The 27,233-nt window shown below is 42.2% G+C and overlaps 1 protein-coding gene across 1 annotated transcript in view; it reads right to left on the reverse strand.

Moving 5' to 3' along the window:
- Nucleotides 1-27,233, reverse strand: part of tenm1 (teneurin transmembrane protein 1) — a 190,295-nt gene that overhangs the window by 55,402 nt on the left and 107,660 nt on the right. The window contains exons 11-21 of the mRNA XM_084941232.1: nt 24,691-24,891; nt 22,682-22,867; nt 22,469-22,498; nt 22,210-22,356; nt 16,426-16,660; nt 15,035-15,154; nt 14,684-14,945; nt 12,215-12,500; nt 3,331-3,474; nt 2,367-2,619; nt 1,571-1,591 (exon numbers count right to left, since the gene is read on the reverse strand). Coding sequence (XP_084797358.1) covers nt 1,571-1,591; nt 2,367-2,619; nt 3,331-3,474; nt 12,215-12,500; nt 14,684-14,945; nt 15,035-15,154; nt 16,426-16,660; nt 22,210-22,356; nt 22,469-22,498; nt 22,682-22,867; nt 24,691-24,891 — 1,885 coding nt within the window. The remainder of the gene's footprint in view (nt 1-1,570; nt 1,592-2,366; nt 2,620-3,330; nt 3,475-12,214; nt 12,501-14,683; nt 14,946-15,034; nt 15,155-16,425; nt 16,661-22,209; nt 22,357-22,468; nt 22,499-22,681; nt 22,868-24,690; nt 24,892-27,233) is intronic.

The following is a 27,233-nucleotide window of genomic DNA, read 5'->3' on the forward strand; positions in this document are numbered from 1 at the left end:
AAAAGCTTTGAAAGCTGAATATGGATGAATAATTAATGTATTTGACTTAGGAGAACAATAGCACAGAATAAAGGAGAAACTCTAACATGCTGCTAACAGTAAAAAGCTGCTGTGGAGGAAAAGAAGGGAGCAGAAGCTAAAAGAGAAGCCTCCAGGGTAAGGAAACACCACCCGAAGTGCCTTCAGAAGAATCCAGCTCATGCAGTATAGGCTGCAAATCTCGTTATTGCGTTTTATCTGACACGCTAGCCAGATTTACTCAAATACTCCTTCACTAACACAACCCATGATCTTGTAAATGCGTTCATTTGAATTTATTTCAGGCTGGGATCAAATTTTCTGTTAATAATATATATTAGTGGATTCTTTCAAGCAAAGTTTTAGCTGATTTTTTTTGAAAAATCTGCATTTATGCTACAAGAATAGCCCAAGTACTTTATGCATCTAAGACCGTTTATCCATTACATATTAAGCTTTCTTCTTCAGCTATTAATTTTATTATTATAAGCAGTCTGAAATTCAGCTACTTATGGCTAAATGTCTAACAAAGACAGCTATTTATTCATTTTTTTGGCATCTATTTCAGCTTAACAGAGCATACTGTAAATTCAGGTGGGTCACAAAGTCGAGTTCAGCTACAATCCCAGCAGATTGGCCGATCTCAAGGCAACACACCTCCACCGCTTCCTTTCCTTCTCTTGTGTCAGCTTGTCTGCTTCTCCTGTTTCTTTTTATTTAAATTTCTGGAGCTACTCAACAATCTCTCCACATGGCAAACGCAGAAGTACCCCACTGAGGTGAAGCGGCTCCAGATGGGAAGCACTGGCTACATGGCTTTACAGTAGAAAATTACCAACGGTTTGCATATTTATATATTTTTTGACATTTGTTCCTACCCACCCACAAAGTACATCGCAATCATATTATCAGTTCTGCACGGTTTCAAATTTTGGCACGGTATCGTGAAAAATAGTCAGGGTTTTTGAAATTGGATGAACCCTCTCTTGCTCTTCCACAAACACCCACAAGCACAAACACGCACACACACACACACACAATCGGCTCGATACGACCCACGATAGCGGTGCACGCACAGATGCAAACATCACAACACACGTGCACGCACAGAAACCCTATAACATCTGTCTAATCTTCTGTCAAACAGCGTACAGCGCTCACAGCATCACAGAGGCTTGAGACCGGGGCGACGTTGAGGCCACTCCCGGCCTCGGGCCTTTTGGTCTGGCTCGGGAAATGAATGAACCGAGGCATCCACCAAACAGACTTTCAGTAATCCTCTAAAAAAATGAAATCCTTGACATTTTGGCTGCGGTCCAGCGTACAAATTTTAATATCACCTAGTGAAATTTAAATGAGACATTCATAGATCTAACTGCGTTCGTAGCGTGTGCAGAACCCGCACGCGTGTTCCAGGTGAAGGTGGGTCAATGCAATTTAAAAGGAGGCAAACAAACAAAGTTAAAGCTCTGCGGGGCGTTTTGCAACTGTCTATTCCCTTGACACACATTTGTGCAGGTATATAAAGGAGGTGTAAATCACCACTTCTCACCTGTGTCTGGTATCCCGGTTCCTGATAACAAGCCATAAAGGAGCGTTTCAAAAGGGGAGAGAAGAGAAAGTAAAAACAATTATTTATGAGGCTAACGAGAGGCCCTCAGAATTTCATAGGCTGCTAAATTTTCTCCCCATAAAGTGAAATTGGGGTTGCTTTAGACAGTTGTATTGTTTCACATTTAATATTAACCTAAACAAGAAGCCGTTTTTGGCGGGTTGGGGGTGTTTCCTCCCAGAGGAAACCTCTGCCTGAACCAGAAATATTAGTCAGACATAGAATAAAAACAGTGAATGAGAGTAAAGATACATAAGGAGAACACTCTACAGGACAAATGACTGTGCAATCCCATTGAGATTCAACGCTTGAAAAAATACAGAAATGAGAGAATGTAATGCCTGCAGCACAGTAGGAGATATCATCGTCATAATCCAGAGGAGAAAAAAAAAAGAAGAAGACGGAAAAAAACGTATCTTTGTCTCTCAGCAGAGACTTTCAGCTTCTCTTGCATCCTAAAGAGGTAGATTAGAGTCTGTGATCTCTAAACCTCACACGCTCCTCCTTCTGCATGAAGACGAACTTCAGAAAGAATTCCACCGAGATCAAATAGATCGCAGCTGCAGATCCCATCCGCAGCTAATGCCATGCTAACCCGTATCAGCTGAGCTAATTTTTTATTTCACATTGTGCTCGAGTGAATCCGATGCACCAAATCCCACTGCTTCCTACTGCGAGAGATCCCTACCAAAAGCGGTCTTATCACGAGCACACCCAACAAGATCATTGCTCTCACTTGAGTTCCAGTATGGTTCTGGTGTATCCGTCTGGGTGGACCCTGCGAATGAAGTTAAAGTCCCCCACGTAGAGAGAGCCGTCGGGGCCGCTAGCCAGCGCCACGGGGGCAAACAGCATCATGTCCCGAGCCGCGCCGCTGCAGCTCGGGCCGCACGGGACGCTCCGATAGAAGCCGTTCCCCATCACGGTGCCGATAACAGGGGGCTGCTGGGACAGGAAGACGTTTTCTCCATTCCCTTTGTGAAGGATTCCTGGGGAGAGAGGAATGCAAAAGTGACATGAAAGGCCCTTTAAGTGTACTTCCCATCAGTGGGTGCATGCTAATGTTGCTGAAATCATTTATGAATGCAACGATTTTCCAAAGTAGGAATAGTTTCAGTTCTTTCATGTGTCAGACTTGGGGTCTTTCTTTTTTGTTTTCCTTTGAACTCATCACACCAGATTTAAGGGAGTAAAAGAGTTTTGGGACAGGGCGATGTTTTTCACTCTGTTGCACCGACCAAAATTTTGTCAGTCTGACTTTTTGGACTGGTTTAAATCTGGACCATCTTCTGTGTGCCTAACTCTTAACAAGTAACAAATTAAGATTTTTTGTGTGAGAAAATTCAAATTTGATACATCTCAAACCACTTTCTGAGCAGCTTTAATGGCAATAACGACACATTGTAGCTCAGTCACCCAGATTACAGCGTTTTGATGTCCTTACTTCAAGGACATCTTGGACTTCTAAGCTCTGTATCATTTCATGTAGTGTGTCTAGACTATCAACACATAACTTAAAAGAAGTCACACAGTGGTTCTTATTTATTTCAATGTCAAAGAAAGCAAGCAAAAAAAACATCAGTTTTTTCTTTCATAAAAGAAAAAACTAATTGGAATTGAATTCAAGTTACTCCAATTCATTTTGTGGCTTTAAAAACGCAGCCAGCCTCCAAGCACCAAAAACAAGCGGATAAACTCACCGCTGCGAATGTTAAGGGCATGGTGTTTGTCCAGAGACCATCCTCCAAGGTCAGAGGGGACCAGTTCAAATCCCTGCATCAGAGCGGTCCTTCTTTCCCAGTGGATAACACCGGGACACACTTCATACTCATAGCCGACTGCCACTGGAACAGAAACACGTGCACACATCGAGAGCTTAACATTAAGCAGTAGCGTACAATTCCTATGTGCTGCAGACCGGCTGTGCTTAACGCTGCACCACGTGGTGCAGAATGACTGCACGCGCTTGTATCTGAACAGAGCCTGAAAACAAGGCAAAGCACACACAAGTTTCCCCATATCTTTTTCAAAGCTATATTGTATCGAGTGGTGAGATAGATAAAAGGCCTGTAGGGAGACCTCATCAGTGTTTGTGTTTGAGAGACATCAGTGAGGAGTGGGGGCGTAATCAGGAGGAGTACGGCTTCATGAAGGAGCCCTAGAATTAGCTGCTTGGCCTCTTAGTTGTAATGATACGCTGTGCAGCTTCCCACTACAACTAACAACTATCAACAGATTTTGTTTTTTCTTTTTTGGCTTGGCAGGATTAAATATGTTTCGGCACTAATTTGCCACTTGGAATATGCGTAAAGGCAGCAGGTGACCAAGCTGCAGGAGCTTTCAAAGTAAACACGCAAACATACTTACATACATGTCATTCTGCAGTGTGTAATCAGGCGCGCTTGCACACACTGAAGGAAAGAAGCCCATGCGCATCAGTCATTAAAGGTGGAAAAAATAAACACACAAGCAATACATTTACCTAATTAAGCAAGTGCTTCATTACAATTTTAATGGCAACATTCTGCTGCCTTTTCTCTCACACATTCCAGTCACTGTATGCCTCTAGTCACTCTGAAAATAGCTCCATAGCTTTAAAGCTGTACGATGTCCTATGATAAACAAGACCACCTGTAAAAGTATTTGCAGAAATATGCGGTTGCTGAAGCAGAAACTGTAAAATGGTTCTCTCATAATCAACTTAATGTGCACTTTTATTTAAGCATGGCTCACACTACAGCAAAAATAGGACGACAAAATCCTTGCGACTACCGTGCTGACTGCAGTCGCTCTCAGACAGATTGCAGAATGTTTGCAAATACTCACCGTTCAATCTGTAAATGCAGATTGCCAGCACGTAATCAGTGAAGTTCTTCTGCTCCACCATTTATTTCTCCGAGTGAGGATACAACATAATAAATCACACAAATGTGAGTTATTAAGACTTGCGGCAGGCAATTTACTGCAAGCTGCACATGTCTTACTTTGCACCTTGCTGAGAGGAGTGCTCATTTACTTGGAATTAGAGGGGGAGATGTTATCAGAAGGAGTGTGGAGTGGATGGCTCAAACCTCTGAGTGCAGCGCCAAAACTTTGGCACTGTCCTGGCACTCTTTACTCAGTCCTCGCTCTGAGTGTTTACAACTGAGCCCCACATATTCCTGCTCGGCAATAATTACTGAAGCTGGAGGAGGAGGAAGTACAATTCTAATGCAAGATGCATACAAACATACATCTTTGTATTGCACAATCAGAATCAAAATACTTTATTAATCCCTAAGGAAATAATGTTTCCAGGCTTTTAGCAGCATTTCTACACCATGATCAGTACACAATGAAAACAACTCTCTGCATGTTTGCATCTCAGCAGTGCACAACCAGACCAACTCTCAGTTTTCTTTCTTTAACTTCCCTTCATCACATAATGTCATATAATCTACTGATATATAATACCACATGCCTGTACATAACACTGACTTTAATAAGGACCTACAGTTTCACACAGCCTGCAGAAACACCCAGAGGGATGTGCACATTTGCACACCTGGCTTAGTAACAGTATCTTCACACAGACAGCTCGGGATCAGATGGGAAATAATGTTTTTTTTTTGTTCTTCTGCACATGGTGCATATCAGTTGTTACACACGGATTTCCGGTTTCTATGGAGCAATAGTTTTCTCTGGATTAATCCTGGACTCTACTTGTGTTTCATTCCTCAGGTCCCCACACAGTCCCCAGCAATGTCTGTCAGAAAGAGTTCATCCTCATATATCGTAAACATATCGATTCTCCGTCAGCCTCCTCTCATTTATCTGAACTGCCAAAATGTTTTAAGAGAGAAACATGTGTGTAAAACCTGTGCTTACACTGTGATTTTTAAGCCACAAATTTGCACTGCCCTTTGTAAAACGTTGGTCATTACTAAAATGACCAAGCTGTGTGTTTTTGTATCTTTATACATGTGTAAATTTTTCCCTTATTTGTAAGCCTGGCTGAGTCTGTGGCTCAGAGAGTAATGCCTTATGTGTGGATTTTGCTGTGTCCGGCCAGAAGGACCCAATGAGAAATATCCTAGTCTTTCCAAGAGGCCACTCTACCGCTGGCAGACAAGTTTAGCTCTACACCTCTGATGCAGATGGCAAGAGGTTTGTGATTTTCCCTGATTTATCACAATTAGTTTCACTAATATGACAAACTAATCATATGTTATTGCCAACGTGACCCAGACTGATGGCAGACCGACTCTGTCTTCTTGCAGTTTTGGATGCAGCACTGTTTTACGTAGTGTGACTGTAGCATTATGTAGCACGCTTTGAGTCTGACACAGAGTACAGTGTCAATTTAGAAACACCAATTAACCTAACATGCATCCCAAAGTACCCTTAATAAATCCACACATGTGCAGAGAGAACATGCAAACCCCACAGCTCTAATTTGGAACCTTGTTTCTGTGAGACTGTCAATCAATCAATCAATATTTTACTTCTAAAGCACATTTAAAAAGGACAGTGTCCATCCAAGTGCTTCACACAAGGCAGCAAAGCAGATTACAACAAAAGGCAACAAAAACAGTTAAAAACAATTATAGTTACAGTTACAGTGACATTTACAGTTACATAGCACAAATGCAGACCAGATGGAAGTCCAAACTGATTTGCTTCAAAAACTATATGGAACAGGTGAGTTTTTAAGCATGATTTAAACGATTGAATGGAATCTGACATGTGAACATCGACAGGAAGATTATTCCAGAGTTTCGTGCGGCAATTGCAAAAGCTCGGTGCCCTGTAGTCTTTCGTCGGGGCCTTTGTTGCACTAAGGGCAGTTGGTTAGAGGATCTGATTGATCTCTTGGGCCTATACACGCAGAGAACACTATATAGAACACAGCATAGGAAAAGGTGAAATTTGGTGAAAATGATTTAGAACAAAATGCAAACACACTGGGACGGGCAAATTATCAACTAATAAAACTATGATGATAAACATATTTGAGTTACAATCCAGCAGAAACAGCTATTTTATAATTCATTAGTAATCATGTTTCCATCCAGCTGGTCATTCTGAGTCTAAGTAACACTCACTGTCCCTTTCATTACTAAATATCTGGCTTTCAAAGCTAAATGCATTTGATTTTAAATGCATATTTACATATTTTAACTGTATTAAGGCAGGATTGAGCTTCGGTTTGCACTGTTGTCAGACAGTAAGAAGGATCCAGGTTTGAACTCCGGCTGTGGAGCTTGCATGCTCTCTCTGTGCCTGCGTGTGTTTCATCTGAGCGCTCTGGCTTCCTCCCACAGTCCAAACATTAGCATGTTTGGCTAACTGGTGATTTTAAATTGGTCATGGATATGAGAAGTGTACAGTGCTGTATGAATGCATGGTTAAATTTAGCTTGAGAGGTGAGTAAGACTGAAACAGCATTACATAAATGCCACTCTATTACACTATAGGTAACTATCTCAATGGCAGTTGGATTCCTTTTAATTTTGTTTAGTGTTTGGTCGTCTTACACATTTCATGACGTTGCTTGGATGCAGCACAGATGTATTAGCACACCTTTATTCTATTAGCCAAAATAAGCAGTCAAATTAAAATCACATTGAATTATGGACGTGCCTGATAGCCAGTGCTAGCATTAGTTGATAATCCCCTATTATCAGTATGATTATGGTAAATCATACAAGAATATCATATTCAGTGTTAAACTGCTGTGATGGGCATTACTGTATTAGGTACCTCGCTGCTGTAGCCAAGCAAACACGAAAGAAAAGGCCGTTCCATCTTCCTTACTTAACCACAAGATGCTTTAAAGCTGCAGGGGTTCAGTACAGATGATGATACAGTGTTCTTAAATGAATATAATGATATACTGTAGAGTAAGGTTAGGTTGACACATCAACACAAAAGCTGGAGAAGAACAGTTGTCGCTGTCAATCACTGTTGGCACTGATCTCTTTTAACTTCACTGTAGACCAACATGCCTGTGAACTGACGGGCGCTCAAGGGAAACCATGCGGCGAAGTCAGCATAAAGATCAGATGAGATTCCGGAATACGTAAGTAGGGGCGCTCGCATTATGCAGAAACTCAGGAGATTCCCATTAACGCGGAGAGAAACTCTCAGCAGACACACGGGGCCGACTTAAATCTCCGAATCGGAGGGAACGATCGATAAGGTGATCGGGGAGAGAAAATAATCTGTAATTTGGGGCACTGGGGATCATGGAAGAGAAAAAGAAACCTTATAGTGCAGGACAAAAGTTCTTAGAGCCTAGGAGCCAAGGAACTCTCGCTTTGGTTTTCATTCAAAAAGTCCATTTGTTTCAATTTTATCTGCCTTAAGCTCAGTTAGGCTTTTAATCTTAGGTTTAAGGTCAGGCTTAAAGGACAGAAAGAGAAGTGAAAGGGATCGGAAAATGCAAAGCTAAATATATTCTTCACAAAAAAAACCTTTCTAAAAAAACCCCAAAGCACACTTATTTGCATTGTGCGTGTTTTGACCCTTGAAGGTACATTGCATTTCCTCTTCAAAAGCCTGTTTGACAACCTGGAAAGCATTCCAGCCTTTGTAAAATGTATTAAAAGTTGCCATGAATACATTTCTGTAAATAGGAACATTTTTCTGTTTTCTTTAAAAAAAAACCAAACCTACAATAAAACTGACTTAATATGAAGAACAAAGCTTTTTCCAGGACAAAACAGGCGAAGCAATCTCAAAGGGAAAGTGTCAGTGTTTGGAGAACTGCTTCACAACCGAATATTACTCTAGCTATATTACAAGAAACAATACAAGCCTCAGCGCGAGAACACACACTCGCTCGCAAACAATACGCATGCACACTATAGTCCATAAATGCACACTCAATATCTCACAGGTGAAAGCTTTCATTCCCCACTGCCGAAGCCTCAGGCAATGTGTTCGCCCCAGCAAACAGAGCATGATCTCCCTTTCTCTTGCTCTCTGTGGCACATGGGTGTGTGTGCATGCACAGACGTACCGCAGGATGCATGTGTGTGCATGAGAGACCGTGCTCGTCTGTGTCTTTGCACCAACATAGCACGAGGAACTATAGAGAGGGGAGGATCAGGGGAGAACATGGGTAGAGAAGACAAAAACAGTGAAGAGCAGAGGAAAACAGGAGCGAGGTAACCGGGGAGATCACAGAGAATGGAGGAAATAACAAGGAGGGAAGAAAAGCAAAGCGAGATCAGGACAGGACAGGAAACACAGGAAATCACCCGCCTGGGTAGAGGAAGAGGGAGGCGAGAGAAAGGGGGCAAGAAGGGTGAAGTGGTTTAGCAAAGCAGGGTAAATAAAAACAGGGATCATGTGAGCCGTGAAGAGGTGAAAGATCACGAGAGAGCCGGAGCAGATGAAATGCCGCTCGAACAGATAAGAGGAGGGGGAGGGATCACGTGGGGAAAAGAAGGCCTGGGGACAGAAAGATGCAATCTTGGTATGAGGCCCTACACTCTGGTGGACAAAGAGTCTGGTAAGCCTGATCTCAGTGCTTATGGAAAGCTCTATCTTGCTGCTGCACTGTTTACGCACACTCTTCCACAAAGAGGAAGCCGCGGACACAGATAGCAGAAAGTTCAATGGTTTAAGCCTTGATGGCATCTTACAAAGGGCTGTTTTTTGCCATAATGAACCTAGAGTGCAATAACAGTAACAGTTTCACACCCTGTAAATCTGTTTTTCACACAGGTGAGAGAAGACACTGGGGAAAAGGAGACAGAAGGCCGCGGTAATGAAAACCTTCAGCACACAGATTTGTATTTATGTGCTTTTTACTTTTTTTTATTTTATCCCACAGAACCAGCGCCGTCAAACGCGTCCAAAGGGGCTATCTCCCTGTCATAGCTGACGATATCTCTGCAGAGTATTTGTAGCCTTCCGTCTTTCCGCTCCTCCCTCTCCTTACATCTCTACTCTTCTTTGCTGTCAGCGCCATTTCAGGTTTCAGGGACCTTGGACGGAGTCGAAAGCTAAGTGCTGTTCAGTAACACTGTTATTTATGCGTATGTTGTTAGTTGCTGTGGTTTCTCTGCTGTTTTCTTTATCGCAACAGGTGTTGAAGCAGATTCTCAGCGTTTCTCTCTCTCGCTTCCTCTTCTTCTCTTAACTTTCTCCCCAACTCCACTTTACAGTGACAGACAGGACAGGGAAAAAGAAGAAAATGTTTCCCTTCTCACCGCATTCACGATATGTTCTTAATTTCATAATGATATTTCACTTATAGGAAACCCTTTGGTGTGCTGCAGTGAATCGGCAGCTGTTGAACTACTGTTAAAAAGTTTAAATCAAACACTGAAATCTCCCATCTGTAATTTCGTAGCAGGACATTGTCTTTTAACAGTTGGTTGATTACCCACTGAATGGTCAATCATTTACACAATGACTTCCAATCAGGCTTTTGTGCAAACCGCAGTGCTGAAACGCTCCCTCGCAGACCTAAGAGTTAATAGGGATAAAAAAAATCTGTTTTTCTGTCTTTCAAAGGGTTTTATTCATCTGGCCTGCATCCTGTCTGAAAGAGGGAAAAAAACATTTCTCTGAGTCCTTCAGATTTGATTTATACTAAGCTAACGGGAGCTTTGCTTGAAGAAATAGTTAAATATCTCTGTGGGCAGGCTTGTTTGTTTCCTTGTCCAGAGTTGGACGAAAAAAGATTGATAGCCCTCTCATATCTCTGAATTAACTGGAGCGAGGGGAACACAAGGGGAAAGAGCTACCCTGGCTCCGTCCAATGTTCACAAAGCTCGCCTAAAAATATGCCTCCAAAGCTCACTAATTAATGCGGTTTAGCTTAAACAAAGCTGTAAAACCTAGCAACAAACTGTGGTTTTTTTTTTGGAGAAGTTGTGTTCCGCTACATTTTCTTTTCTTGGTGAAAAACAGTCTTATTTGTAATTACTTTGCGGCTAGGGCTTGGAAGGTAAGTGGAAGGTCTGCATGCTAAAGTGTCCTTCGACAAAATGCTAAAACCAAAAATATCCCAAAAGCACCCATCGGTGTGTGACTGTGTTTCAGATAAAGCTCCAAGGTAGACAGAATAAAGTGCAGTGTTAAAGTGTGGCTAGAAATATAAAGTGGATGGGAAAAGTTAAACTGCCAATACTTTTGTTAATAAAAAGTAATAAAAAGCAACTCCCAAACCACAAACTGTTACATCAACCATCTGTGTAGGCTCGCAAGGTCGTGATCGTCTTCAGAGCTTGAAAAAAAGAAGAAGCCCACTGGACTTCTTCAAGTTTGTGAAGACTCTCATCCAAGAGGCATCTTCAGTTCTAAAATCAAAGGTGGAGAGTCCCATCCATTTACCCCCTAGTGGGGGTTGTTCCCTTTGGAGGGGGTCCTGGGAGTCGTTGACCTACTACTGATCATGTGTGTTGCTTCTTCACTCACCTTTTTTCATTCTTTATGAGTTAATACACCCCTCTGCATCCAGTCACTAGTTATTATGAATCTCTGCTGTCTTCCACAGTGTGTCTATTGTCCTGTTTACCTCCCCTCATCCCCAACCCCTTGCAGCAGATGCCTGCCCCTCCCTGATCTTGGTTCTGCTGGAGATTTAAAGTTGTTAAAACTCAGATTTTCCTTCTCACTGACGCCAAGTGCTCCCTCATAGGGGGTCATCTGATTGTTTGGGGGTTTTTTTTCTGTTATTGCAGGGTCTTTTGGTGTTGTGGAGCATCCCCTCTGTTCAATGACTGTTGGTCACATAGATGACCTCCTTCAGTCCTCTCTCAAACCATCTGTCTTCCCTGTCCAAAATGTGAGCATCATCATCCTTGAAAGAGCGTCGTTTGTCTTTTAGGTGCACATTTACAGCTCAGTGTTGTGCCATTGTGCCATGCATTTATGGAGTGGCTGGTTTCTCCAATCCAGAGGTCCTTTTATTCAAGCTCTCAAGGCTGCTGCATTAACCCCGCTATTTATTAGTGCATTTAATGTTTAGTGGAAACAAGTCTATGAGTTAAAAAATAGTCTGGCCCTGCGTTATGAACATGAGATGGTATGATCGTATCATGAAGCTATGAAAGAGCGCAAATAAGTAAAGTGCTGAAACATTCATTTCAACAAGTTCACCAAACCCAATCATAGGAGATCAAACTCAACATTTAAAACTTTAATGGGCTGAAAAATAGGCCTTTTTAATCTCCTGCTCTTGCTCTTTCTCTCTCACACACACACACACACACTGAGAGATTATTATGATTATTTTTGAATGCGAAAATGATTATGGACTGATGGCATCATTATGTTTACTATGCAGGAGGCCTATCATAATATTATCATTCATTTTGTTATTATGTTTCCCCAGGTAGACGCCTTTCGCATGGCACTCAGGACTGCTGCTGGTTTTAATTTATCTGGGATCAGTTGGATTTTTACCTGTGCTTTTAACAGACTCTCCCATGGCTAAGAACAAATCAATAGTTTGTAGTCCTGTTCTTGATCCACAAGTTATCTTACCTTCTTTCTTTTGTGGTATTTGGCATGAAAGTTAAATGTTTGTTTCCAAATGTGAAAAAAGAAAAAAGACATTCATGAATAATTTCATATTTTACCTACCAGTTGCATAAGTGAGACCCCAGACCTCCTGACCATAAACATCCGTCTTGTTCCAGACCAGCCTGTGGACCAGACCAGGCCCGGCAGGATACCACCGCTGGTACAACCTCCCTTGGACAGAGGCGCGAACATGAACCTTGGACAGACCGCCCAGCGGGGAGACAGGGGATGATGGGGAGGGAGGAGTGAGGAGGATTCGCAGGAGAGAGAGGTAGCCAGCAGCACGAGTGCTCAAGTAGCTCAGCTTCACAAAGGCTCCTGGGATTGAAACGTCTTCCTGCACTGCCTAGGGAGAATAAGCAGAGGAGCAGAGTGAAAAATACAGGTGATGGTGAGAGCACAAATGAGAAATGAAAGAGAGTGACAGAGTAATATAGGAAAGAAAGGTGTTTTATCATGACTTTGTATTTGTATAATGAGCTAGAGTAATAAGTGTTATTGGCAGGTACAGAAAAAAATAGCTGCAACAGTAGGATGCAGTAAGTACACAGAGTATGTGTCAATGTTTTCTTATCTTTTTTAATAAATGAAATGAAGTCTGCACCACAATGATATCTGTAGAAAATAGAAAAAGTATTAAAGTCTTGAGTCATGGACGGAAAATGGGAAGTAAGTGCAGTGATTTATTGAAACGTGCAAATATGCATTAAATATATTAAATATAGTATATAAGGCAAAAACTGATGCTTTCTTGTCATTTCTTCTCCAGGCTTCTTGAAGGACATTTAAAGCTCTTCTCTGGATGTTGCTGCCTTTTGTTCTGTTCTCTGTCAAGACGATCCTACGCTGTGTCAATAATACTGAGATCTGGGCCCAGGGGAGGCCAATCCATGACTGATGTTGTGTTTTTCCATCCGAATATGGTTTTACTGCACTGGAAGTGTGTTTGGCATCACTGTCATGTTGATCCGTACCAGCTGATGCTTGCCAGATGGTGGATAAAAATCTGATGGCACTTTTCCGCGTTCATAATTCCATCAGTTTTCACATGACAGTAACAAAGGACTAAAAGCTACCATTTAAAATTGGTTGTGCTGTCTGTGCCTCAGTGTTTTATAGGTCAGTGACTTCATAAACAAACAAAAAACATTCAACTTTGGATGCTGGCTGACTTTTGAGCTGTTCTCTGTCAAGGTGATCCCACACTGTGTCAATAATATTGTTATCTGGGCTCTCGGGAGGCCAATCCATGATGGATAGTGTTCCATTATGTAGGTGTTTTCTACCTAGATATGCTTTTACTGCACTGCTAGTGTGTTCGGGATCGTTCTCGTGCTGAAAAATGAAGCTCAGACATCTTCTATAGGGTATTCCACGGCGAATGAAAATCTGAAGGTCGTTTTCTGTTGATAATCCCATCAATTTTTAAATATCCCCAACACCACTGGCTAAAATGCAGCCCCACAGCTACCATGATAGAGCCTGTAGGCCAATCTTTAGTCCAGTTCTTGTGTATTTCAGCATTCTTTACCCTTTCTGTAAGAATGACTTCTTGATAACCTGGCTTCTTGGAAGCAAACGTCAAAGATAATACAAACATACACCGACAAGTATGTTTGCACATGTTTCAGTAAGTTGCTGGATGCATTTCCGGTTTTCCTAGTAAGATATAAAGAAATGAGGGGCGACCCAAGACTTTTGCACAGCACTGTATATCCAGTATATACTGTATTACTCTATTCATAAAGTTTTTCATTTAACCAGCTGCCTGTGTTCACTATAGTCAATGAACATGTTACATGTACGAACTGTCAGTGCTGTTCTTTCCATATATTTACCCGATGCTTGTGTGAGCTAAGCTAAGATAAAAAAATGTCCCTTCATTCGTTTTGATGTTCTGTTGATACGAAGTGCAGATAGTGTGTCTGTGGCCATGAATGATGATATTTTCAAGCGAGAGCGAAAAGGGATAATGTGCTTTGTGCTTTTAATCTACCAAAAAAACACAAAAAAACAAATGTAGTGAGAGAGAAAAAAAAGTCACAGGGTGAGGTCCTGTTCTCTGTGAACAACAAAAAACCTAATCTTTGGCGCTACATTGTGAAGTAAATATGTAACCACCTGAATGACCTTCACATCTGATTTTCAGGTACTTAATTTGCTTTTGTGGTGGGGAAGTGTATGGATGTAGCACACATTTGTATTTTGTTCATTTGGTGTTTGCATGATGCAAATATGAACCGAGCTAAATTTGCACAATCCTGTTTGTCTCAATCCTGTGAGGCCAGGTTGGTTTGTTGCTGAGCTGTTACAAAGTTTATGTAAGCTTCATTCTCGCTGACACTCACACGCACACATTAAATGCTTCGTTACTCTTGCTATTTTTATTTCTTTATGACTGAATCCAGGTAATTATGTTCAGTTAATTAGGTGAAAAAAGATATCAGGAAATCAGCACCATCACATAGCTACCATAGTCGTGGGCTTGTGTTTGAGAACAGGGATTACGTCTGTCAACGGGGATTTTACCTGTAGCTCAGGTATGGCTGGCCCCTTCTCTGCACACGCTGCGGTGTATCTGGAAAGTGGGTAGGGCAGGACGAGCGGATAGGGACTCAGAACGCTCCTGATGTCACATTTAGGAGCTTGAGGTTCCTCCCTGGACATTGTCACCTGATCTAGAACCAGGAAGTTGTTATTTGGGGACCAGATGGTTCGTGTTTGAGGGAGGAATGGTGGACGCTGGAACATCAAGGTCATAGACATGGCGCCCAAGGTCACCAGGTCGAAGCTGGAGGGAAATGAGGAGCAACTAAGTTTGGAGGAGAAAAGGAATTAGAAATGTACTTTTTTGTGTGTCTCTTGTGCCTAAATTTGTACCTTCCATCCTGCCTACTTATGGTGTAACCATACTCGGGGTGCTGCGGAAAAGAGATGTTGACTCCAACGAGAGGAGAGCCATCCTGCAGCACAACGCTACCTCGGATCACAGCTACCCGACTGCCAAAACAAAGACAAGAGAGAGAGAGGGAGAGGGAAAAAAGAGATGGAGATAAACAAAGAGAGGGAGAGATGACAGGTTTACAGTGATGGAGAACATAATCACTGTTTGAAGAGAGAGGCACATTGTGATGCACTTGCCAGATGACCTTGTGCGAATACAAAAGCAGCTGAGTTTATTCTTCTCAGTACAATTCCATTCTTCAGCACAGAAAAAACTCTGCCAGAGACTGCCAGGATACAAGGATCACAAATATAGCTTCACCCACAGTAAAACCTTTCAACGCCTTGTCATAAAGAGACCAAAACTTCCACATCATTTTTATATTACAGTGACAGCACTACCTGCAGCAAAAAAACAAGAAAAAAACAAAGCAGGCCAGGTTGTTCTTTAAAAAGGCCCTAAATGATGAGAAGCATCTCTCCCATTTGAAAATATTCATCTTGATTTTGCAGGTAAAGAATGGATTACACTGCTTGAACCTGGACTAACAGCTGCCCTGGTGCAATAAAGACAGATTTAGGCCGACACATGCGTTGCACACGCACACACATACGCACACATTCACGATGGAGTCAATCTGTTACTCCGGAAAAAAGGATAAATGAAGGATGGTGAGGTGTTCTCCGGGTGACTGCGTAGCCCCGTTTGTTACTCCTGTCCTGAAAGCTGCAATCGATTTCCTCTCAGAAAAAAATGCCACATAATTAATTTATTTGTTTATTCTACAAGTGAACCAACGGGTCGGCGGAAAAAAGAAGCACTTTGCCATTTTTCAGAGCGGTATCCCCTTTTGTTTTCCAAACCAAATTTTCTAGGTCATCATAATGTCGCTGAGATGGATTTGCGCTCTTAGACGGCAGTCAGAGGGTGCTGAAAAATTTATGGTGACACCTTTACGACTGGTGTAACTGAATGACACATAAAGCATTAATATGTACCAAACAAACACTCTGTAGCTGGATTCTGACACGGATCCTGGAAGAAGGAACAATGTGCTGTCATGTGACTGCCGATCTTCGGGGTAACAGATGTACGTGCAGGCGCTTGAACACACGACATGCCCCATTCACATGCAAACACAAATCCTCATTAAACAAATGACATCCAGTGGACGTTGCAAGTCATTAAAATGGATGTATTTGTCCATCGTCTACTCCTGAGGTCTTTCAGCGCACTGTGCAGTCGAACAACTCGAGAGCATGGATGCGCAAACACAAATACTAGACTACATATAAGAATACGGCACAAAGAGTAAATAAGCGCATACCTGGTATCAAAGGGCACGTCTCCAGGGAGAGTGTGTGTGGCCGCCTTGCCAAGAAGGAAGCGGATGCGGTGGTAGAAGCTGTGAGTGTGCGTGCTGGTGGGAGAATGGGGTGTGGTGAGGGGAAGCGAGCCCTGCTGCAGCAGGGCCAACGGGTCGGCCGAACCCTGGCACAGGGGGTCAGAGCCACAGCTCAGCTGCTCGCAGCAATCGGGATCTACGCAGTCCAACAGGCCATCTGAAACGCACAGGAGGTTAAAATTGTACAAAAGAGAAGGCACACATTTTCAAACAAGCACCACAGAAGAGGTGGTTTAGAGGGGAGTTGAATTTTCTACTTCACCTTAGAATGCATAATTAACACAGGCTTTAATATTTGTAAGTGGCTATAAGGTTAAGAGGACCAAGGCCAAGGTATTGTATGCACCTTCAGTAAAAGACTAGAAGCAGACCCAATAAAACCTCAGACATAATATCAAATAAATGATTCCTGCAGTGCCGGCCAGTGAGAAACTCTTTCGAAGTAATGCGATCTGCAATAACGAACTATGCATGCATCATCGTTATCACAAGAATCAATCAAATGAAATTTATTAGGGGCCATCAGAGTACAATTATAGCATCTATTGCTATAAATCAGACTTGAATCGCCAGCATTATTTGAATGTGATCCATAAAAGGCTGGCATAAACAATGAGCCACGGATACAAAGCAGGGCGGCAGGTAATAGGACCCAGGCTGGCATTTGTGTTTCCTATTTCAAGCCTGTTTCTGAAAAGGCAGGAAACAGTGCTGACATTTAAATGCATCTGACCACAGAGCAGGGAGCTAAAGGCCAACAATATTCTATTATAACCTCCCCCTGCAAAGATAACTCAGTACAATGGCTGAATTCCATAAGATTCACTATCTGAACTTGAAAGCACATTATTAATTGAATTTGAAATATCATTCAAGGAACAGACAAGTTTGTAGCTTATTAGGGAGGCGCGGCTCTTAAACACTGCGCACAAAGACGAGCAGTAAAAATGGAAATTTGGAACACGTGTAATACATATAAATATGTATGTGCATGTGATTTTACTGCTCAGATGTGCAGAATAAATGCTCTTTTTCTATTTTTTTCTTCAACAGAAAGCACAATACATTTTTTTCTTCGCTCCCATCCAGGCAGAATAATTGAAACTCTCTCTTCAACGTTCTTCTTTATTCTCTGATTACTTGTGATAGCATCATTCCATCTCTGTCTATCTTCAGAGACAAAAAGATTGCGTCGAGAGAAGGCTATGAGAGCCTACCATATATCTGCCAATTAAGAGCGATGGCTGAATTGTGCGGCTGGAAATTATGGCATTTGAAAAGCTGCACAGAGAGGTGGAAGTACTGCAAGGTAAGAGGAGTAGGAATCGACTGCATAAGGCGTTGTCAGTATGCACTTCTTTGTCATAAGCACAAGTGAACACTTTCACACCTTCAGTACAGACATTTAGACATTTGAAGATTAATATTCATATGATATTTTAATGCAGTATGTTTAGAGTGATCCCATTTTGCATATACTGCCATAGAGTGTATTCATTGCATCTTTTTTTTGTCTGGCTTCCATCTGCTCGCTACATCAACCTCTAATTAACCTACTCTTTCACAAAGAAACAAATATATTAAATCAAATCCTGTCTTTTAGTCTCATGTGGGACGAGCTCAAACTGCACCCCAAGGAGCTGGAAAATGAAGGCGACACGAACGTGCCAAAATCTGCAGTCCCTCGAATTGAGGCTGGCTCCAAAAGCAAATAGTCTCCCATGTTAAAATGTCTGACGTCAAAGCAGAAAAAAGCATGTTTACAGCCTTCTAAAAAAATGTGCTAATAATTGTACTAAAAGACCAAGAAGTTTGCTCAGGGAAATTTTGATATTTTGGTGTGTTACTTAGTGCTAATTAGCTGCTAGCTGATACCTTATCACAACTCGTTCCCATTATGATATGGTTACCTGCCCGCACCCCCAAAGAAAAAAGATCCAACTTAGCAACAGCCAAATTTCAGCTTAAAATTAATTCAAAATAAAAACTAATTAAAATTTAACATGTGCATAAATATTCACAGCTTTTTCCGTTACATTTAAAATTGAGCTCAGGTGCATCTTGTTTCCACCAATCATCTGTCAGATGTTTTGACCACTTGACCGATCACTCGGTCCACCTGTGCTAAATTCAAACCAAGCCATGAAGTCCAAGAAACTGTCTACAGACCTCTGAGATAGAACAGTATTGAGGCACAGATCTGGGGAAGGTACAGAAAAAATTCTGCAGCATTGAAGGTCCCAATGAGCACAGTGGACTTCATAAATCCTCAGCTGTAAATGGAAAACACTGGGAACCACCAGGACTTCTTGTAGAGCTGGCCGCCCGCCAAACATGAGTGACTGAGAAAGTGATCCAATGGTCGCTCTGACAGAACGTCAGTGTTGATCTATGGAGACGGGAAGCCAACCTTTTCTGCAGCACTTTAACAATCAGGCCTGTATGGTAGAGTGGCCAGAGGAAAGCCACTCAGTAAAAGGCTCATGACAGCCCACCTGGAGTTTACCAGAAGTCACCTGAAGGACTCCCAGACAATGAGAAATAAAATTTTCTGCTCTAATAAAACAAAAATTGAACTCTTTGACCTGAATGCAAGACATCGTGTCTGGAGGAACCGCTTCTCATATGGACAATGCCATCCCTATAGGGAAGCACGGTGGTGGCAGCATTATGCTGTGGGGCAGCAGGAACTGTTAGTCTAGTCAGGGTCGAGTGAAAGATGAATGCAGCAACGTACAGAGACATCCCTGATGATAATCTGCTCCTTACAAAGAACCAGCTTTGGGACCGCTCTGTGAATCTCCTCGAGTGTCGCTCTCCATCCAGCCTGATGGAGCTTGAGAGGTTTTGCAAAGAAGAATGAGTGAAACTGCCCGAAAATAGGTATGCCAAGCTTGTAGCATCAGACTGGAAAAGACTTGAGGGTATAAGGTGCTGCTGAAGGTGCTTCACCAAAGTAGGGAGCAAAGGCTGTGAGTACTTATGTACATGTCATTTTTTTGTTTTTTTTGTTTTTATAAATTTACAAGAATCTCAAAGAAAAAGATTTACAGCTGAAAAATGAATTGAATCCATTCTGGACTAAAGCTGTAACCTGACACAAGGTGAAACAAGTGAAGTGCTGGGAACAGTGTCTTTTACAGCAAGGAATCAAACTCATTTTACATTGTGAGATACATTCAGCCCACTTTGAGCTTAAGTGGGCTGGACGAGTAAAACTCCCTTTTCTGTGGGTGCAAAGAAGTTTAACTGCACATTTAATCCCTGAGATCTCAATATAAGAAAATGAAGTGCAAATTAATAATACATCTCAGTTTTTCTATGTTAGCATTAAGTAATTCTGCAGTAGTAAATTAAAGAAATCTGTCAGTACAATTCTTTGGGCTTAAATTTTAAAAATTAAATGTGTAAAATTACAGAGAAGTTCTGGTAGCTCACTGCCCAGACTGTCCTGTAATTACAGTATAAAACAGAAGTTTTTTTAATTAATTAATAGAAAATGTCCTATTTTTCTTTTTCTTTACTGTGAACCTGACAGAAATATGTGCAGATAGAGAAAAAACCTGAAACTTTTCTGACATGTGATTGCTCATCTGTTATTTAATAATTTTGGTGTAGTTGTAAAACTTATGAGAACGCAGTAGGTACCAAATGTCCTTCACGTTTCCCAAAGCGTGTTGGATTGGAGTCTTTGCAGGGTTGATTCCGGGCCACAGGCCTTATGTTTAAAACCCTGGTTTTACAGGAACAGTTTGAAATTTTAGAAAATGTAATTTCTCGCTGAGAGTCAGATGAGAAAATCGATACCTCTCTGTTCAGAATATGTTTACTGCCAGCAACCGATTAGCCTAAAAGTGGATGCATGCGGAAAACAGTCGAGCTGGCTTTGTTCAAAGGTATTAAAACCAATAAGCAGCTTTAAAGATTACAAATTAAAAATCATATTTTTTTCCTCATCCAAACAAAAACCATAACAACAGTTTGCAGTTTTATGGGGATGGCAGGGCAGGTTGTGGGTCAAACTATTTCTTGGCAGGGCAGTGACTTCCTGGAGTGTTTGCTGGCTGGCTCCTTCCAGCATCATGCCAGAAAACCAGACACGAGGCTGTCAGAGTGTCAGACAACAAGAATCCAGGATGTCAGATCTCCTTATAACAGCAGATACTTAATTGTTTCAACCTTAACATATAGCCCCGTGATGGCCTGCCAATGCACTCAGTGTCTACCCTAACTTAAGCCGGGAAAAGCTCCAAGACTAGCTCGATAAGTTAATCTTATGTCTTCAAATTCTAATACTTTGTTTTATCTAACTTTGTAGCTAGCTGAGATAACTCCTGATGTCATCATTTCTTACAGATCTGACAAAACTCCCTCAGTACCACAGAAGACACTGTATTTTTCCCAGGGTGGATAGTATTCCCTTAAGCAGTATGCTGACATTTATGTAAAGAAATGGTGAAAGTGCACCGTTAACTGAAGAAATGAGTGACTGAATAAACAGTTAATGCTATTCATCACTACAACAGTCCTTTATTCCTTAAAAACCACAAATGAACACAAGCACACACAAAAATAGACCGAACAAAAAGACATAATCCATCGATACAATACCAAAGCATAACCACACCGCTGCCAAGGCACAGTCCTGCTAGGACTCCTTTCCTCTATTCAGCCCTTATTTTACAGTCTACAAAACATTTTTTATTGCCCGGGCTCTGATGTTATAATCCAAAATAAGGACCTGTAATTCATGTGCTGAACAGCCATCAGCGCCGATTTTGTGAAGTGTCGCTGAGTCAATCATGCAGTTTGTGTAAACAATGTGGAGACGGGAAAAAAAGAGTTGCTTTGTAGCTACCTAAAAAAAAACCTGTGCAACCAGAAACCAGAGAAAATATGTATGTGTTTGTGGTTTCCTGTGGCTGATTCAAACAACTCTCATCAAAAAACTTGGAGCCACAAACAAAAAAAAGGGAAAAAGGGTTTTCCTCCAAACAAAAGCAACACTACCTTGTTTGCAATGATGGATTACATCCCCGGCTTAACAGCCATGCCCATAATGGATATTTGATAGAGTTTCAAAGTAAATGGGCACAGTTGAAAGCAATGCAATATTGCACTACATCCTTACAACTACCTTTTTTTATTTTGTAAAAGAGCTGCAGATGGGACCGAAATGGCGACGGAATGATTGTAAGGAGTAGAGATCCTGCCACCGCTGAAATGTTCCTTTCTTCAGCTAGGAAAACACAACTACATGGCCTTGAGACACAAACCTCTCACCTGCCACCAGACACCTGATAACCATAAGCAAAAAAGAAGCAGAAATCTATTATGCATGGTTTGCTGTATTTGGACTTGGGAAATTTTCTCTGAGTGCCTTTTATCCTAGCAGGTGGTATGCATATTAGACATTTAGCTGTGATAAGAGGAAAAGCAGACAAACACACTCGCAGAAAATGAAGAGGCATACACACACAAATACGTATTCAGTATAATAATGACCAGCAGGACTCTTCGGGAGTCTCCGCAGGACTGGGACAGCACAGTGCGATGAAGGGGAGGAACAATGAGGCTGATTTTTTCTTTTTTTTGTTTAGATGGAAACTGAACAAGAAGTAACAGGATAGAAGGGACAATCTGCCTGAAAGATAGAAAAGAAAGAGGAAAAGAGATGGAAAATGACAGAAGATGGTAGAATTTCACCTCCGTCGTTGTCTGTTCCATCACTGCAGTCAGTTTCCATGACAACGCTGCATCCAGGCCCACTCCATCCAGCCTGGCAGACGCAACGCCAGCCGCTCTGCTCCAGGGTACAGCGCCCGTGCCCGCTGCACAACCCCGGGCAGCCATCTGAAAAGGTGTGTCCCACGTGTTCGTGCACACAGACACAGAGTTTTAGCGCTTGTGAGGACGCTGGAGGAGCACAATGTGAAATTATATCACCTGAGTAAAAATAAATTACCTTTCACTACGACATCCAAATCATGAGTAACTGCGGGGACAAATAAGTGAGAATTGCGTAAAACCAGAATGATTGTAAATGGAAAACATCCAAAGAACAACAACAACACCTCATTTTTTTCTTTTTCTTTTTTTTTTGTAAATGCATTAATCATACTCATCAAAATATCACAAGACAACCGAACACTCCCACGTGGACTCGGGCACCGCTCACCAATGTTACAGTGCTCTCCCTCCCAGCCAGGTTGGCACACGCAGGTCCCGTCGTGGCACTGGCCGTGCTCTTCGCAGCGAGGATGGCATGCTCTCTGGTCGCACGCAGCGCCAATCCAACCCTCCTCGCACTGGCACTGGCCTTCTGAGCAAACGCCGTGGCTGCCACATGGTACCGGGCACAGCTCTGCCGAACAGGTGGGTGGAGATATGCGTGAGAAAAAAAAGCATTTAAGTGTGAGAGGGGAAGGGAATGAGAGGGAGTGGAACAGATGGAGGAATTGAGCGGTGGAAGAGGGGAAAAAATGTAAAAGAGGCACCGGGGACGCAGAGAGCAGAAAGAGTTTCAAAGAGTTGGGGGTGAGCCATTGGATACAGGTGAGAAAAAAAAATAACAAGCGATAGAAAAAGATAACCTCAGAGACTAAAGAGTCTACGTTCTCACAATACACAATCTTCCCACCTCTAATAGCTGAGCTCCCTGAAGGAGGAGAAGAGTGAATACACTCATAACAGCCAAATGATTCGTATTTGCACTGCATATTTAAACTACAGGGATTTCAATTCGGCTCTATTATTCTTTTCTGACATTTTGATCAGATATGTTGGGTATGTTAATACCTCTTTTTTCTCTTTCTTCATTTTCCATCATCTTCTCTGTTAACTCTTTTCTCCGTAACTTTCTTCCCCTCTGTCTTGCAACATGCATTTAAAATTCTTTCCTCCTGTTTTTGTCTATTTCCTTTTCTCTGTACTTCGCCTCTGCATCCAGCTCTCCCTCGCTCTCTCCCTCTGCAGAGGCAAAGCCTCATCCATCAGTAAAGAGAGCAAAGTGCTGGAGGCACACAAAGACTACTTATCCAGCTGCAGTAAAAAGTTATTTCAATTTAAATATACATAGCATGGAGAGGGAGGAAAAAGTGGATTAAAGTTGGAGAGGTTTTTTTAGGCTCTCTATTAGAATTACATTAACTTAGCTATGCCTCAACAAGAACAGGACATAGAATTGCTGGGTCCTTTTGATTAAAAGCCCGGCAGGTAGAGGGAGGCCGCTCATATCTCAGATATTCAGCCACGGTCTATCATTATCATGGGCTATATCACTAATAATAAGGCATGCGCACACCTGAAAGCAGGTGCTAATGCCAATTGCCTGCAAATCATCGGTGTGCATGGCAAAGAGGATTCTTCCCAACGCCAGCATTAAGTTAGTCTGGTGGAACCAGAGAAAAGCCAACCTTAAAATGGCTATTTTCCTCCCTGTCAGCTCACACTGCAAGGACGAGGAAACTTCTTTTTTCCCCCCACTGTGTTCCACGCCACACTGTAACCTATGTTTAGACACCGCAGTAGACTTGCTTGGCTCACCTTGTTCTAGTCTTTTTCCTTCATAATCGGTGAAGAACTGCTGTCTTTGCAAGCAAGCAGAATAAAAGTCCTTTCAGATCTATTATTTAACAAACACTCACTAACTAACATGTTGTGCTCAGGTATGTTATAAATGTTGGCGAGCTTTTAAATGCCAAGCTGCATGCTCCTCAGAGTTGCGATCTCTGACAAGCCTTGCAGCAAAAATGAGAAAAGAAGTCTTTTAAAAAACACATTTTTCTCACTGTAATTTTCTTTCCTCATTTAGCTAAAAGGGAATGCGAGCGTCCGAGCGCCTGTGTATTTGTACGCGCATGAGCATGTGTGTGTGTTGCGGCATAGCTGCTGCACTCAAAGATTCATGAGAGGAAATCTCATTTACGACTAGCATGAAGAGTGAGCGCACAAAACGCCCATGCGAACACACACGCATGTACAGGCGCATACACACAGCTCACAGTGTGGCTCCAATCCATATTTCTCTCATGTCTATCAAATCCCCAGAAAATAGTATCTGGCAAGACCATGCGTGCTACCAGAACACTGGCAACCTAGCGATGTGCACTTTCAATTTTCAGTGTTTTTTTTTGTTTTGGTTGTTTTCTTTTTTCCTGCGTGTGAACAATAATCCTCAGGTCTTACCGGTGTAGCAGTCTGGTCCCGTCCAGTTGGGCTGGCAGGTGCAGGTGTCTGACTCTGGGAGATAGGTGCCATGTCCCGAACACTGCTCCTGACAGGCTGGCAGCGGGTCATCGCAGCTCACTCCCGCCCAGCCCGCCGAGCACACGCACTCCCCACGCACGCACACGCCGTGCCCGCCGCACTGAGGGTCTACACAGTCCACTGCGGACGGAGGGGAGGGTGGAATATAAAAGCACGGCTGAGTCAGAGGTGAAAGGAAGGAACGAGGGGGAGGGGGGGTGGCGAGGGCCTGTCTCATTATAATTATCAGTTCACCGAGTATGAAAGCAGTGTTCTTTGCATCCCATCCAGGAGTTAACCACCCCAGATACAATCCCTGTATCTGTTCCACAACATTACACTTCATAGGACACTTAGAGCCGAGGCTTTGATAAGGGGTGAAATGGGTTGGTTGGTGTGCGGCTGTGTGTGTGTGTGTATGTGTGTCACGGTGGTCCATGCTACGCTGTGTTAGTGTGTGTAATTACAGCCCTGAGCACCGAGCCAAAGCTCAGCACAGTTCGGCTAAACTCGGCTCAGCTCAGCTCCGCCGCTCAAGGTCAAACACGTGATTCAGTCTCTGCAGGCCGAGACAGAGAAGGCAGCAGCGGAGGTCTTTAGGACAGCTGTGCCATCGGCGTTTCTGTCAGGTGTAACGTCATAATTGTTTTCAAATATTGCAGCTTTGTTTGTTTTTTGGTAATTTATTGGATGGTTTTACAATGAAGAGGATGTGGCAAACGCCCAAGGCTTGTTTTACTCCACAGCTGCAAGCTGCCTTAACTACCTGAGACTCGAATCAATTGTACTGTCATTGTTTTTTACTTCCTTTGCTTACAGGTCTTTTTCCTGCTATGCCGAGAATGCCATTTGTTGCTTCCAGGAAAGCCTAACTGATAGCGAAGGTTTAGTGACCGTTTTTTCCTGCTTAAGTCAGTCTGAATAGAGGTTCTTACCCTCTCCATGAAACACGCGCACAGGCCAAATTCCTTCTTGCCACTCTGCGTATATTATACACAGAATCACAATGATGCTAAACTGACATTTGCATGCTGAGTATCTTCAATCTGTTTACTGCTACACCCCCCATTTCTCTTTATGAGGAAACACATTTAGCCTGGAGGTGTGATGATTGTTTCAAAAGAGGAAAAAAAGAAGGAGAAAACGAAAAAGCAAGGCCCGAGCAGTCTGTCCTGAAAGATGCATGTATGACAAGGACCATCGGACCTGTCTGCTGCTGCAGTTCTTCTTGAATGTGGGTTTATTATGTGAAACATTCAAAAGTGAAATGTGATCACGATTCTATAATGTTTGAAACTTGTTTCGTCTTCTGGTTTGAAAAGTGAAAAGGTCACTTATTAAAATATATTATGTCAAAACAGCTAAAGCTTTAGTCTACATGTTTAGAATTAAATGTCTGCAATTTTCCTTATTAACATAAATATTATTAGTAGTGGTAGTAGTGCAGTAGTTGTAGCATTAGTAAAGGTGTTTACGTCTCCATCAGCTTTTGTTCAGACTGTCTCTTTGTGAATGAGACACTCAGTCAGTATTTCAATGTTTAAGACATTATTTACTTTGCCAGTGTCACAAATAGTTACTGTTCAACAACATTTCTTTTTTCTTGGTCTTTCCGAGCTGCATGAACGTGTTTTGAAGTTCTAAAGCTAGAATTCTCATCGTGCTTTACAGTTTGATCTGTCAATAACATTGTTGACATTTGCTTACATTTCACGAGATTCTTACTTTGGTTTGTTGAAAAAAAAGGAAAAGAAAGGATAAAAGAAGAATAAGTATTTTTCAATGTGATTTTCCTAACTGGGAAAACATGTTCAGAAGATGAAGATGGAAACAAAATAATCACTAATTCACGGTTCAGGTCTGACTTCAGGTTACAAAAATGTTGATTTTTAAAAGATGTGAGCCACTTATAAAATTATTATATTGTGCTAAATCACAACAACCGTCACCTCAAGGTGTTTTACAGTGAAAGTTAAGGACCCTGCAATTATATAGAGTAAGCCCCAACAATCTGATGACCTGCTACGAGCAAGCTCGGTGACAGTGAGAAGAAAAACTCATAACAGGAAGAACCAGCGAGGGGCATCCTTCTGCTGCAGCCCGATGGGGTCAGGGCAGGAGACGCAACAAAATTAATTTCACTATCATGTTTCTAACTTTGTCTGCCTGCCATGTGGTGCCGTAGGTAAAAAACAGCTGGCTGCTCCAGCTGCAGTGTGGGCGAGGACAAAGGCTGTATGAAGTTCATCCGGGAAAGGAAATTTGCAATTTGGGGATGTAAAAGTGAAAACTGACGAGGGTAAAATGCTCTGCAGAGACTCTCATGGTCCGTCAGTCTGTGGGATCCCTTTAGTATCACACAAAGTCATTTGATCCTTGCTCAATATAAAAATATTGATTAGGGTGGTGTTAAATTCAATTCTTGCTTTAATAAAAAGAGCAAAGTCATGTGTGTGCAAGTGGAGCCCTTTCTTCTTCTTCTT

This window comes from Perissodus microlepis, chromosome 2 (assembly GCF_051167445.1).
Source record: "Perissodus microlepis isolate ML-2025 ecotype Zambia chromosome 2, ASM5116744v1, whole genome shotgun sequence".
In the NCBI taxonomy this organism is placed as follows: domain Eukaryota; kingdom Metazoa; phylum Chordata; class Actinopteri; order Cichliformes; family Cichlidae; genus Perissodus; species Perissodus microlepis.